At 40.3% G+C, this 14,994-nt stretch overlaps 1 protein-coding gene across 1 annotated transcript; it reads left to right on the top strand.

Moving 5' to 3' along the window:
* Positions 1-10,872: 10,872 nt before the first annotated feature.
* Positions 10,873-12,235, top strand: LOC140856955 (uncharacterized). The gene is made up of 5 exons (XM_073255154.1): positions 10,873-10,992; positions 11,117-11,338; positions 11,411-11,503; positions 11,599-11,682; positions 11,763-12,235. Exons 1-5 carry the CDS (start codon positions 10,909-10,911, stop codon positions 12,198-12,200), a joined length of 921 nt encoding a protein of 306 aa, XP_073111255.1. The 5' UTR covers positions 10,873-10,908; the 3' UTR covers positions 12,201-12,235.
* Positions 12,236-14,994: the final 2,759 nt, after the last annotated feature.

Below are 14,994 nucleotides of genomic sequence, written 5' to 3' on the forward strand. Positions count from 1 at the left end.
TGTTAGGTTTCAGTCCGTAGGCTGTCGAGCTAGGCCTCCTACCGTTTGTCTGCCATTCAGATTGTTAGTTGTAGGTATCTGTCATGATGCATAGCCACGTACTAGCGGCCCGTCAGGATATCCACATTCCGAAAGTTTGTTGGGATTCCATCATGGGGTCCTACCCGCCACGTTCTGAGAGTTTATTGGAATTCCATCAAAGGGTCTTGCTCGCCACATTCTGAGAGTTTGTTGGGATTCCATCATATTGCATGCAGGTGATCTATATGCCTGGGTCATCAACATGAGTCCAAGGTTGTGTTGGTGGTGTCAGATGGGCTATTAGGGATGGTCCGTAGGTAGTCTTCAGGAAAGGAAGACACAAGGTGCGGGATTTGGTTGCCACTAAGGACTGCTCGGCAAGAAACTTCAGCTCAAAAAGGGATGCTTTGTCGGCTTGCACTTTGGCAGGCATCTCTAAGAGTCAAATTACGACGGATCGAGCATCTGGGGGCCTGCCATGACTCCGGAAAGGATCCATTAAGCTCTGTTGACGGGTCCTCGGTGTCCGCCTCCTCCCAGATCTGGCCATTCGGAGCTAGGCATGGGCACTGGGACTGACCATGAGCCGAGCTTAATTCTACGCTCTCCGGGATTGAGCCTGACCATTCTGGGCCTTGCGTCTCTTCACATCCGTGGGTCATGCAGATTTTCCGCAAACAAGCCCTATTTTCAACTCAATGCTGCGCTATCCAGCTTAAACCCTCAAATATAAGATTGGTAGGATACTGCAGAGATCTTCATTGAAAATTCTAATGAAAATTAATGGTACCCATGTGATGTTTAATTTGCATATCCGCATTCAGTTTAAGAATGGTATGTAAAGCGGATAAGGAATGATCAACGGTGCAAAATGACAGGCGTCATCCACAACAGCCGAAAGGTGCTTTTGGTTTACAATAGCCTGTACAGTTTCATATCATCACCATAAAAAAGCCTCATCGATCTTCGTCAAGTCCCTTGCAACTGACCACCTTCAACCTTGAATTGAATATAGTATTTTAATATCACGCTCTGAACCTAATATTCAGATTGAACATGTGACACAACTGCACAAATCCTAGAGCAAAATCTAGATATCATGCAAAGTCTAAAAATTAAATAAGTCTACAAGAATACCAAAAGAACTATAAAATTTCAATCATATTTATCAAAACAAATCAATCCATTTTTATTGAATAAGGTTCATGAGATTTAAATATTTATTTGGTATCAAAGAGATCAACTAACTAGCTAGCTAACTAAGAACTCCATCACTTGAACTCATGTCTAATCTGATCGATGCTACATATCCTACAAGTCTAAAAAAAAAAAAGATGTGAGTTTTATAGCTTAGTAATTCTTTGTGCACCGCATGCGGTGCAGCAAAAATAATGTGGAGTGCATTGCAGCTGCCGATTGGTCCACGTAGCACGAACGAATTAAACATGCCCCATAAGTATCATCTCGGCCATCTGACGTCTGTATTTAATAAGACAAGATATTCTGGGGGCGCATGTCGCAGGGAGTTAATGCATATCATATCAATTTTTTGAAATTTTAGAGTGATAAAAATGCCCTTTCCCTCCAAGATGCTCTCTTTTCCACTATTTTTGTTATGCACGGCCATTACAAATGCTTCCATTTTTTCTCTTCTTCCTTATTTCATTCTTCTACTACCCGAGCTTCTGGTCATCCAAGATTTCTCCTATAGCGACCATTGTGCATCCGAGGTTGTTGCTAGCATTAACCTGCATCAGTTAATTTCTTCAAGACAACATGTTGTATCCATCAAGTTTGTCTTTTCTGCTATATTTCATTTTTTTCTTTTTTGAAGTTCCTTTATTATAGCAGTTCCTTCTGTAGTTAAATGAAGTTAATGTGTTAGGTGGGCTGAAATGAACTATTTTCTTCATGTTAGTATGACAAGAAGTAAAAATGATGACGTTCCATGTCATTAACATACTATCGAAGAGAAATAACCACTACCAGGAAGTCATATAGGCCAGCAGCAAGCAACACGGAAGCATTCTGCTGCATCCTATGACATCTCAATCAATATTTAAAGCCTCCTATTTGCTGTTCTGACATTCTGTTATATTTTCAAGACTTTCTGAATTTTGTTTGATTTGTCGTCGCAACGAAAAGTAATAACGAAGCTATAAAAAGTCATAGACAGGCAATAAGATGTCATAACAGCATTTGGAAAGTCATGTAGCAAAGCAGCTGGCAATACTGCTGCCTTCCTCTGCTTTTCTGTGACATTGCGATCAATTGTCATAACCTCCCGACGGCTATTACGACGTCATATTATGTTTGCATGATATCCTGAAGCTTCTTTGACCCATCGTTTCGATAGAAAGTTATAAATGAAGCCATAGGAGGTCATAGACGGACAAATGGATGTCATAATAGCTATCAAAAGTCATATAACAAAGCAGCCACCAATACCGAAGCCTTCCTCTACTTTTTCATGACATCTCGATCAACTGTTATGACAACCTAATGGCTGTTAAGATGTTTTATTACGTTGGCATGACCACCTGAACCTTTTTTGACCTATCATTCCAACGAAAAGTCATAAAGGAACTAGAGGACATCATAAACAGACAACAAGATGTCATAACTTCATTCAAAAAGTCATATAGCAAAGCAGCCAACAACACTGAAGTCTTCCTCTGTCATCCTATGACCTTTTGATCAACTATCATGACCTCTTGATGGTTGTTACGATGTCCTATTATGTTTGCATGACATTCTAAACTTTTTTTGACCTATAGTTACGATGAGAAGTCATAGAGGAAGCCACAGAAAGTTATAGATAGGCAACAGGATATCCTAACAGCATTTAGAAAATCATATAGCCAAATAGCCAGCAACACCAAAGCCTTCCTTTGTCATCCTGTGACTTCCTGAAGAACTATTATGGCCTCCTGATGGTTGTTACGACATCCCATTACGTTTGCATGATATTCTGAACCTTCTTTAACCTGTCGTTGCGATGAAAAATCATAGAGGAAGCCATAGAAAGTTATAGACGGGCAATAGGATATCCTAACCGTATTTGAAAAGTCATAAAGCAAAGCAGCCAGCAACACTTAAGTCTTCTAATAAATACTTAAATTTAATTACTAGGGGTATAAAATTTTATTTAATTGCTCCTTATTCAGCAAGAATTTGATACTTTCGAGTCTATTTTATACATAATTAGGAAATTAGGCTCATATAATCAAATTGGACTCAATTTGGCTCAGATTTGAGTGAACCAGACAACCAGCTCCTATTCAGGTGTGAACGTGATGTTGGGTGGATGTCTGGCCAAGACACCACCTCCCAGAATTTTTTCGATACTGCATGATGCAGTAGGAAGAAAGAAAAAATAAAATAAAAAATAATCAAATACGTGAATCAGCCAAAAAAGGGCTCACCTCCATGGGGCATGCAAACTTCACTATGAGAAAAAGAAATATTACAAGAGAAGATCTCACCCTCAACCCTCGTACACCCAATTTCTCTCTCACAAAAAGTTCTTCCTCATAAAATCTCTCTCTAAGGAGACCCCCTGAACCCCTGAAGCGACCGCTGTCCACTGTTCAGAAGCTCTGCTCCTTCTCCTCTTAGCATCCTCGCGTCTCTCTCTCTTTGCGGGTTCTCTTCTCTGGGTTTTTCGCACGAAGCCGTCTGCGCCACCACAAAACCACACATTGTTTCTCTGTTCATGAATCAGGCTTTTATAGCCTTTAAAAACAACTTAGAATCGGTTAAGGACACCTTAGAACACCCAAACCAAGCCCCTGAATCATCAAATTAAGACCAGAAGCATCCCAGACCACCCGATCGCACGTCGGTCCATGGAATGGACCGCGAGAAATGATCTGGAAATATCATGCGATCCACGATGGACCGTGAGAAATGTATGGGAAATGCCCATGCAGTCCATGCACCCGGCTGTGCACCACCCGATCCACGGTGGATCGGGCTACGGGCTCCTGCACGGGCTCGCATGGGCCTGGGCCGCGCCCCGTGTGCGTGCACCCAGGCTTGGACCGCAAGTTGTCGCACCTGGGCCGCGCACCATTGCACGCAACCGCACCACCGCCGCTCCGCCAGCCCACTGCTAGTCACCGACGGTCCTTTGCTGCTTCGAGTTTCGTGCTGACTTCAATCACCACTACAAGAAATTTGATTTTTTGCGACGAAATTTTAGCGACGAAATATATTTCATCGCAAAAAAGTAAGCTTTTGCAACGAAATTTAAATTTCATCCCCAAAAATTAGGTATTTGCGATGAAAAAAATTGCGTTGCAAAAAGGTATATCTTTTACAACGAAATTTTTATTTTTGTTGCTAGAAGTTGATTTTTAGCGATAAAATTTTTTTTCGTTGCAAAAAATAATTTTTTTGGCGATAAAATATTTTTTTTTCGTAGTTAAAAAATTATTTTTTGCGACAAAAAAAAATTTTATCGCCAAAAAATTATATTTTTTACGACGAAATTGATATTTCATTGCTAAAAAGAAAGGCTTTTGCGATCAATTTTATTTATATTTAGCGACGAAACTATTGCGTCGCTAAATTTTATTTTATTGAAAAATTTTTGAATATTTTGCGACAAAAATTTAAATTTCGTTGCTAGAATTGATTTTTAGCGATGAAAGTTATTTCATCGCAAAAAATTATTTTTTTTGGCGACGGAAAAATTTTTCGTTGCTAAATTTTTTTTTTTGCGACGAAAATAATTACGTCGTAAAAATTGGATTTTATGCGATGAAATATTTGTTTCGTTGCGAGAAACTTGATTTCCCGATCATTTACGATGAAATTAAATTTTCGTTGCCAAAAATTAATCATTTGCGATGAAAATATTTTTGTTGCAAAAAATATATTTTTTTGCGACAGAATCTTTATTTTTAGCAACGAATGTATTTTGTCGCTAAATATTTTTTAATTAAAAAAAAACCTTTGATATTCTGCCCTAATTGAAAAAAACCCTGTTGATTTCTTCCTCCCCGATCTCTGCCGCAGTCATCCAAATTTTCTCCCTCCCCGATCTCCGGCGACAGTCCTCCTTCTCCGATCGTCGGTCGTCCTTCCCGGTAAGTCTTCTCCCTCCCCGCCACCATCCTCTCTCTCTCTCCCTCCCCACAGCCATCGAGCCCTCCCTCCCCGCCACCGTCGCCGCTCGAGCCCGCCCCCCGTCGCTGATCGAGCCCACCTCCCAGCGCGCCGGCCATCTCCCTCCCGCCTCGCCACCCTCTCCTCCGCGCATCGAATCCTCCCTCTTCTCTGCCTCCTTCCCTCCGGTTCCCTCCAATCCCTCGAAACCCTAACCCTCCAATCCATAAAACGAAGGTGGCGGCCACCTCTCCTCCCTCCCTTTCCTCCTCCTTCCATACTTTCCTCCTATTCTTCCTCGCCGGCCGCCGCCGAAATGACTACCTCCTCCTCGTCTGGGCTACTCCAAGGATAAGGCCCTCGTCGTCTCCAAATCCCTCCTCCACATCACCACCCCCGACAAGCCTGACGCCGTCCTCGCCTTCCTCCGCCGCCACGTCGGCCTCTCCCCCCGCCAGCTCCACGCCTTCGTCCGCCGCCGCCCTACTGTCCTCGCCACCAACGTCCCCTCCAATCTCCTCCCCAAGCTCAAGGTCCTCGAGCGCCTCCTACCCTCTCCCATCCCCCGCCGCCGCCTGTCGCTTCGGCCTCCCGTCCCTCGCTGCCGCCTACCGCTTCGACCTCCCGTCCCCCACCGCCGCAGCGTCTGCAAGGCAGTCGCCGCTGGTCGACCCATCCATCCCCTGTCTCTCTCCCTCATTTTCTTTCTCAGTCTGGTTTGTCTGGTTTCGTAGGGCCGCCGCCGCCGCGTCGCCGTCGGCCGCCACCGCCGCGCCACCGTCGGGCCGCCACCGCCGGTTGCCGTCACTGTCACCATCACTGCTCATGGAAGAGTTGAAGGTGAAACCATTTTTTTAATTTATATATTTTTTTAATTTTTTTTAATAAATTTTAGTCATTAAAAATAATTATTTATTATTTTAGTAATTAGATATAATGTTAGATATAATTATTTGTTTGATATAATTAATTTTAATCATGATTTAAAAATATTTTAAAAATATTTTTTTTAATAATAATATATTAATTGTAGCATAACAAATTTATAAGCCTTAGAATTTCCATTCAAGGATAGCGTGCATAAACCAATATTTTTTTTTATAAAAAAATATTGGTGCTTTACACACTATTCTCGAATTGTCCTCGTGGACAGTTTGGGCACATGAATGAATTTAATATTGCAACACATGTGCTTCTATATCGCAGAGTTTTGTCGGTATTTTCGATCATGTTCTCTGGATACATAGCATAATTTTAATGCTTGTGTATCTGGAGAACTGCGTCGAAATGCTGCCGAAATTTTTTTGGTATACAAGACATGTATTGCAATATTAAATTCTTACGTTCCTGAATGGAATAGGATCATCACCCTATAAGTAGGAGATATAAGGCGTTAGTCAACTATTATTACATAAAATTGATTGTATAGTTTGCATCATAAATATGTAGGTATGGATCGTGGTTGGATGTCTTTGCGTGATAAGTTCTGTCCCAAGTATATTACGGGTGTGACAACTTTGATGAATGTGGCGTCCCATCATACTAGAGAAGATGGAAAAGCTCGTTGTCCATGTCGTCGATGTAGAAATTTATTTTGGTGTACCTTATCGGACATTCAGAATCATTTATACGAACACGGTATAGATGTGACTTACAAGAGATGGACTTGTCATGGTGAAGATTTGCCGACTAGCTCGAACATGTTGTCCAGGAGTCCCATAAATCCATCGTCAGTCGGTGGATCATGCAGTCGTAAAAGACAAACACTTGGTGAAGAAGATAGAGAAATTTTAGAGGATCTTCATCCAGAATTATTTGAAGTAAATGTAGAAGCGAGAGCAGAACATCAGCATTCCATTCCGAGACAAGAAGCTGAAGAGGACAGTAATATATCTATAAATGATAGATTCGAGCGTCTATTAAGAGATGCACAAAGTGATGTTTATCCTGGTTGTAAGAAGTACTCTCTGTTATCCGCTGTAATAAAGTTATTACACATGAAGACACTTGGTAAGTGGTCAAACAAGTCGTTTAATTGGTTGTTCAAATTTTTGAAGGACTTACTGCCAGAGGGAGAGTTACTTCCGTCAAGTCATTATGAAGCCAAAAAATTATTGAAAGGACTCAGTTTGGGAGTCGATGACTTGGGCCTACGCTGTGAAAAGATACATGCATGTCTGAATGATTGTGTTCTGTTTCAGAAGGATAAACAAGATCTACAAGCATGTCCAATTTGTCATTCAAGCAGATGGAAAGAAAGTCGTGGTAAGGATAAGAAGAAAAAGAAAATACCATGCAAGATTTTACGGTACTTTCCGATTACACCACGATTGCGTCGATTGTTCATGTCGAGGCATACTGCTTGTGACATGCGATGGCATAAGGAGGTAAATAATATGGACGATGATGTCATGAGACATCCATCAGATGGAGATGCATGGAAACATTTTGATCGTGAACATCCATGGTTTGCAGCTGATTCACGAAATATCAGGCTAGGGTTGACAACAGACGGATTTAATCCATATGGTAATCTTAGTACTGCTTATAGTATGTGGCCTGTTATGGTATTTTCTTATAATTTACCACCATGAAAGTGCATGAAATCACCTTTTAATCTATTGGCCTTGTTGATCCCGGGTCCCCGTGCCCCTGGAAGAGACATAGACATATTTTTAGAGCCATTGATCGAAGAGTTACAATATTTGTGGGAAGAAGGATGCGAAACATATGATCATGTTGTAGGAGGCATCTTTCGTATGCATGCAGCATTGCTTTGGACAGTTAACGATTTTCTGCATATGGCGATATTTCTGGATGGTGTACAAAAGGGTATAAAGCATGCCCAACTTGTAACGATGATATTACATCGGACCGTATTCATGGAAAGATTTGTTTTACCGGCCATCGACGTTTCTTGCCAGATGATCATAGATGGAGGAGAAGTCTTAAGTTCAATGGCAAGCATGAACGACGTGTGCAGCCAAGATTCTGATCTACGGACAATATTTTAAATCAGTTACCAAACCCACAGGATGTCATATTTGGTAAGGATCTGGCCAGCCAAGTAGGGGTGTGAACAAGTATCGAAAATTGGAGAAAAAAGAGCAAGTTGTTTGATCTTCCATATTGGAAAACACTTCTTCTTCGACATAATCTTGACGTCATGCATATTGAAAAGAATATATTTGATAATGTATTTTATACCATTCTCAATATCGAAGGAAGAATGAAGGATACCGTGAAGGCTCGTCTTGACTTAGAGGATATGCGGATTAGAAAGGAATTACATTTGATTCGACGAGGGGATAGGCTGGTGAAGCCATTGGCATGTTATACACTGAATCAAAGAGAGAGAAATCAATTTCTTTCATATTTGAGATCAGTGAGGTTTCCTGATGGATACGCCTCAAACTTGAAACGGTGCATCAAGTCGAAAGATGGGAAGATCGTCGGGATGAAAAGTCATGATTGTCATGTACTTCTACAGCATGTGCTCCCAGTTGGTTTGCGCGGATTGTTACCGGATAATGTGTGTGATGCGTTACTTGATCTGGGAACTTATTTTCAGGACTTATGTGCGAAGACATTGAGACGAAGTCAGATCGACATATTGGAGAAGAAGATTATCATTACTCTCTGTAAGCTCAAGATGATATTCCCTCCCGCCTTCTTTGATATCATGGTGCATCTTTCTGTTCATCTTCCACATGAGGCTAGATTGGGTGGGCCAGTACATACAAGATGGATGTACTCAATTGAAAGGTAATTGCATGATATTGTAATATTTATTATTCATTATTGTATTCTTATTATATGTGATATCAATTGATAATTTATTGAATAGGGAGATGCATGAATACAAGAGTGCCGTCACTAACAAAGCACGGCCTGAAGGTTCAATAGCAGAGGCACATGTTATGAATGAATGTCTGACGTTCTGCTCTATGTACCTTCGATGAGTGGAGACCAAATTTACAAGGCCACAACGGAATATTGATGTTGACGAGATTCTGACCGATGGATTGTCCGTGTTCTCCAATGTTGCCCGACCATATGGTAAAAAAGATTTTCGAATGTTGACACCACAAGAAATGGATGACATGCATTGGTATGTGCTAAACAATTGCGAGGAGGTAGAAGCCTACATGATGTGAGTATATACATTTAATTTTTATTTGTTGATATATCAATGAATGTACGTGGACTCTAAATTAAAATATACATGGTATTACTGTATCACTTCAGAGAACACGAAAGTGAGCTCAGAAGAAGTAATCCTACATTAGCAGCGGCACGACATAGGAATCAATTCGCATCATGGTTTGACGAACGGGTAAGTTATGTTCATGTTCATCCATGATTAAAAGTTTGTTTATATAGTATTTATTTTGTCAAATTTAACCTGCTTATTGTTCTTTTAATTGTAGATAGCTCAGCTACGTATAGACAATCCTAACTGTATCAGTAATGACTTAGCTGCATTTGCACGAAAATCTGACAGACGTGTATCAGTATATTCAGCATGCATAGTCAATGGTGTGCGATTCTTAACGGAAGATCGCGATCATGATCGAACCACACAGAATTGTGGAATAAGCGTGGAGGGCGAGCACAAGGGTGAAATAATAGATTTTTTTGGTGTTCTGTATGAGGTTATAGAGTTGAGATATAGTGGTCTTCGATGGATTGTGTTATTCAAGTGTCGATGGTATGACTTAGGACGACACAGGCCAATTGTTATAGATCCTCAACTCGTCAGTGTCCACACTGGTCATGTATGGTAAGTGATCCTTATATTTTTGCAAAGCAAGCAAGACTAGTGTGGTATATTGATGATAACAAAATGAAAGAGCCTTGGCGAGTTGCAATAAGGGCTCAGCATAGGCATTTGTTTGATCCTGCACTTTTCACATGCCCGAACGATGAACATCTTGAGAATGAAGTCTGTGCAATTATTGAAAACGAAGCATATCAAATGCAAGCACCAGATAACATATTAGTGCTAGATGATATGATTGACATAGGACAATTACAAAGAGACGACTATGAACCTGAGGATGTTTCTGTTGTTGGATCGTCGATAAGGGCACGGACACGAGCACGATCCAATAATGACTTCATTAACGACGATGATGATAGCACTTCAAGGTCGAAGTCTTCTATGACTCCCGTCGAAGATGACTATATGGACACGAGTTTAGAATCTGAGAACAATAATTAATATGAATAAGTAATTCAATTTATTTTTTTTTGTTATATCATGTAATACTTGAGTTTTTTTTATTACGTACTGATTTAAATTATTTTAATCATTGCAGCATCATGACTGGTCCTGGACGTAGACATTCACGGGGTAGGCAGCAGGCTCCGCTTGATGATACACATCCTCACTTTAGCATTTTGCATGATGAGTCAGAGGATTTAGATGAGACTCAGTTGCCTGAGTCCACAGAGCAGACTAGTGCTCAGCCAGAGCTTGCCCAGCCGGAGGCCATGGTACCGCAGCATCATCCCCTTATAGGTACATCTCTATCAATTTATAAACCATATATATTTTTTTGTTATATGCATTTAGTGATACATGATATATGTTCATTTCACCAATTTTTACATGTAGGAACACAGCATCGACGTGCAGTGCGTGGTCCTAGTAGGGGTCTTGTTTTGGAAAAATATGTGCATACACATAATGAAAAACTGAAGGTACATATATTTCAAGATCATCCGGTTGGCACAGAGGCTAGTATCATCGCAAATGAGATCAGTTTGTATATGTGGAATCATTTTCCGTGGGCTGCTGAAAGTTTCAAGCATGTAGCTCCTCGATACCGTGATGCTCTAGTCTCTCACATCAAGGTAAGAATTAAATTTGGATGTCTTGCATATCATTACATGATCCATATTATTTTTGGTTATATAAATAATTTTTTATTATATGAATAATTTCATGTATTTGCTTTTTGGTATGATTACTGTGTAGGATAATATTGACTTCGAGGATTGCACTGACGAAGAAGTGACGGCATGTATTCTCAAAATGGCTGCAAATAGATACAGAGATCGACGATGTAGGCTTCATAAATACTGCAATGAGCTGCAGGCGAAGGAGATTGATCCTGTGACCCAGCCATACAGAAATTGGGCTGGGTCTAGTGACGATTGGCGGTGGTTATGTGAGCATTTTGGAAGTGAGGCATTTCAGGTATGTCTAGTGTTCCAAGTTTTTTTAATTATGTTATGTCCTTTATTGGTTATAATTGTATGTATTTTGTAGCGACGATCGGAGGCGAATAAGGTGAATAGGAGCAAGATTGATTCTATTCACACGCAAGGAAGTGCCTCTTTTGCACAGGGAATGAAGAGGATGGTATGTAACTACATTTGCAATCATACTTTGTAACTTTTTATTAAATATTTATATTATTTTGATATCTTTTTTTTCTTTTTTTTTTGTTTGAACAGGGACTATCCAGAGTCGACGCCTATGCTAAATTCTATCAAAACAAGAGTGGCGAGTTCGTGACCGAGGAGGCGAGGCAGCATCATGTAAGTATCATTACTCTATATTTTGAATACTTTTAAAGAGTTTGAAAAAAATTTATGATTTTATTTGGTTTATTGTGAAGAAAAAAATGTTAGAATTGAGAGAGCAGGCGACGAGGGAGGTGGGATCTGACGGTGACACTGGATCGCAGCAGGTTTGTTTGATGACAGATGATACGATTTTGGATACCGTCCTCGGACGGCAGCTAGGATCTGGTCATAGCATGCGGTCCAAAAAATCATGCAGTTCGTCATCCGGCCGGTCTGATGATGCATCGGTGCCAGAGGCAGTTAGGACATCCATGAGCATGATGCAAGATCAGATTAGTTACTGGATGAATCGTAGTCAGACGCTCGAGAGGATCGTAGCTGCGGTGGCGGGATGGCTCGGTATTGATGCTTCTGAGTTAGCACCTCTACAGTCACATGATGCCGCCTCTGCACCACCATCGCGACACATATCGGGTCAGGGATCGACGCCTGGAGAAGGGAACGAGGCCAACGAGTCAGATCATACTTAGTTTGTACTTATTTTAAATTTAAAATGGTGCATGGACTTATATTTTTGTATATGACAAAGATGGTTATGAAATTTTTTGATACTTGAAATTGGTCTTTTGACTTAGAATATTTTTATTGTGTTAACATACTGTTTATTTAAAATATATTTGATCAGATAATTTATATTTGAGCAGATTTTTTTGGAAAATAAATAAAAATTTTATTTTTTATCCAAAATTTATTTTAGTGATGAAATATTAATTTCGTCGCAAAAAAATTTATGAACCCAAAAAAAGTAAAACTTTTATTATTCATTGCGACGAAATTTTTTATTTCGTTGCTATTTTTGCGACGAAAAAATAGTTTCATCGCTAAAAATTATAACTTTTTGCGATAAAATTTTTATTTCATCATAATTATGGCGATGAATATTTTTATTTCGTCGCCCTTCTAGCAACGAAATTATTATTTCGTCACCATTATAGCGACGAAATTTTTTTTCGTCGCAATTATAGCAACGAACATTTTTTTCGTCGTAATTATTGTGACGAAATTATTTCGTTGCTATTTTTGCGACGAAAAAATAATTTCGTCGCTAAAAATTTTACCTTTTTGCGACGAAATTTTTATTTCATCACAATTATGGCGACGTATTTTTTATTTCGTCGCAATTATGGCGACGAATTTTTTTATTTCATCGCCCTTCTAGCGACGAAATTTTTATTTCGTTGCTATTATAGCGACGAAATTTTTTTTTCATCGCAATTATAGCAACGAATATTTTTTTCGTCGTAATTATTGCGACAAAATTTTTACGATAATTTTTTTTGCGATGAAATCCGTCGCTAAGTTTTGCGACGAATTTCATTTTCGTCACAAAAAATAAGAAAAAAAATTTTTTTAATCAAAATATTTAGCGATGAAATTTTTTTTCGTTGCAATTTTAGCGACAAAAATTTAAGCTCTTGCGACAAAATATTTTCATCGCTAATACAGCACATAACTTCGTCGTCTGGGTTTACTATTTTTTGCGACGAAATAAAATATTTTCGTCGCTAAGGTCTTTTGCTATGAGGCTTTCTCTACAAATTTTTAGCGACGATATATTTCATCGCAAATATGTTTAGCGACGAAAATATGATTTTTAGCGATGAAAAAATTTCGTCGCAAAAAATCAAATTTCTTGTAGTTATATCTCGACCATCCGAACTCTGTTTGAGATGATCTTGGGCTCGTTGGACTCTATTTTTCATCACGGACCTCGTTGTGGACTCAATATAGATCGAATCTTGAGACATCAAATCTTAACAATCTTTATCTCGATTCGATATTCGATCTCCTCTTAACTCTGAGAGCTTCTGGATCTCTTCGCCCTCATGCCCTTGGACAATCATCTGCTGACCATGGATGGGCAGACATGGGAGTCAAGCTAGGTCACTCGATTCCATCTCTGTCATATGCTGTGTTCCTCCTAATCTGGGACCTGCTCGGAGCATCATCTTGCGGTAATAGAAATCTCACCTTGTGAATCACCTTTCATCCTTCTGAATCTCCTATCTCATGCTCGATCTACCTCCACCAGGAACTCCACCTCGCTCTGAACTCCTCCTGGCTCCTAAAGCTCTACCTCGTACTGGGCTCTTTGCCAGATAATAATATTCTCTCCTCCTCTTTTTCTCCTCCAGAACAATCCTATCGCCGCATAGCACCTTCAGGATTTCTCCATCAGTTACAATCCTATAGCCTCTCGAATCCAGTCTACTCAGTGAGATAAGATTCCGTCTGAAATTGGATATGTATCGGACCTCCCCCAATCTCCTCACTACAGCATCATGTGTCCTCTAGCTGACCATCCTGATGACTCTGATCGCACAGCTTGATCCATCCTGTAGATAAACGTGCCCTCATTATTCTCTAGAGAGTCAAACTACTCCTTTCTACAACATACATGATAGGTGCATGCATAATCTAAAATCTATTGCTGGAAAGAAGTAGATACCTCATCAGATATCTCTAGGACATCTCCCTCTAAATCGCTACTAGCTGTCTCTACAGTAGCCATCGTCCGATCCCTGAGTTGAGAGCAATCTCTGGCTAGATACCCCAACTTGTCACACTGATAACACCTGGTTTTGCTCAAGTCCTTCTTGGACTTGGACCACCCTCGTCGCGATCTCCTGTCGCTCCGTCTACCACCTCCTGCTCCTCTAAAAACCACCAAAGGTGAGCTACCATCACCTGACCTCGAAGTCGAATTTTTCCTCCTGAGAACCTCATTCTGGAGAATCACCGCGGTGACCTCGTCCATCTTAATGGTGCTCTTCCCCACTAGAAGAGCAGTCATCAAGGACTCATACGAAGGTGGAAGCGATGCTAGAAAAATCAGCGCCTTGATCTTCTCCTCAACATTCTCACCAACGCTAAGGAGGTTAGTGAGGATCTTCTAGAAGTGCCTGAGATATTCCTACACGCTCTGTCCCTCAATCATCCGCAGCTGGTAGGACTGCCTCCAGAGGAAAAGAGTGTTGGTGAGAGATTTTGCCATGTACAACTCCTCGAGCTTCGACCACAGCTGATGTGCAAATCTTAAAATTTGTAAATAAAACCGCAAGCGCACGGTGTGCAGAGTAGCACGACCAGCGAGTATGGATCGATCCCACAGAGACTTGGTTTAAAAATAATTTTCAAATCTATGCTCAAGCGAGCTTTAACAAAAATCGAAAGTCGAAAGTTGTTTGCTAAAGACAATAAGACTAAGGATCTAGGGTTTTTGAATCCACTAGATCTAGATTAGGGAATTCTACCTAGAATTTT

This window comes from Elaeis guineensis, chromosome 4 (assembly GCF_000442705.2).
Source record: "Elaeis guineensis isolate ETL-2024a chromosome 4, EG11, whole genome shotgun sequence".
NCBI classification, from domain to species: domain Eukaryota; kingdom Viridiplantae; phylum Streptophyta; class Magnoliopsida; order Arecales; family Arecaceae; genus Elaeis; species Elaeis guineensis.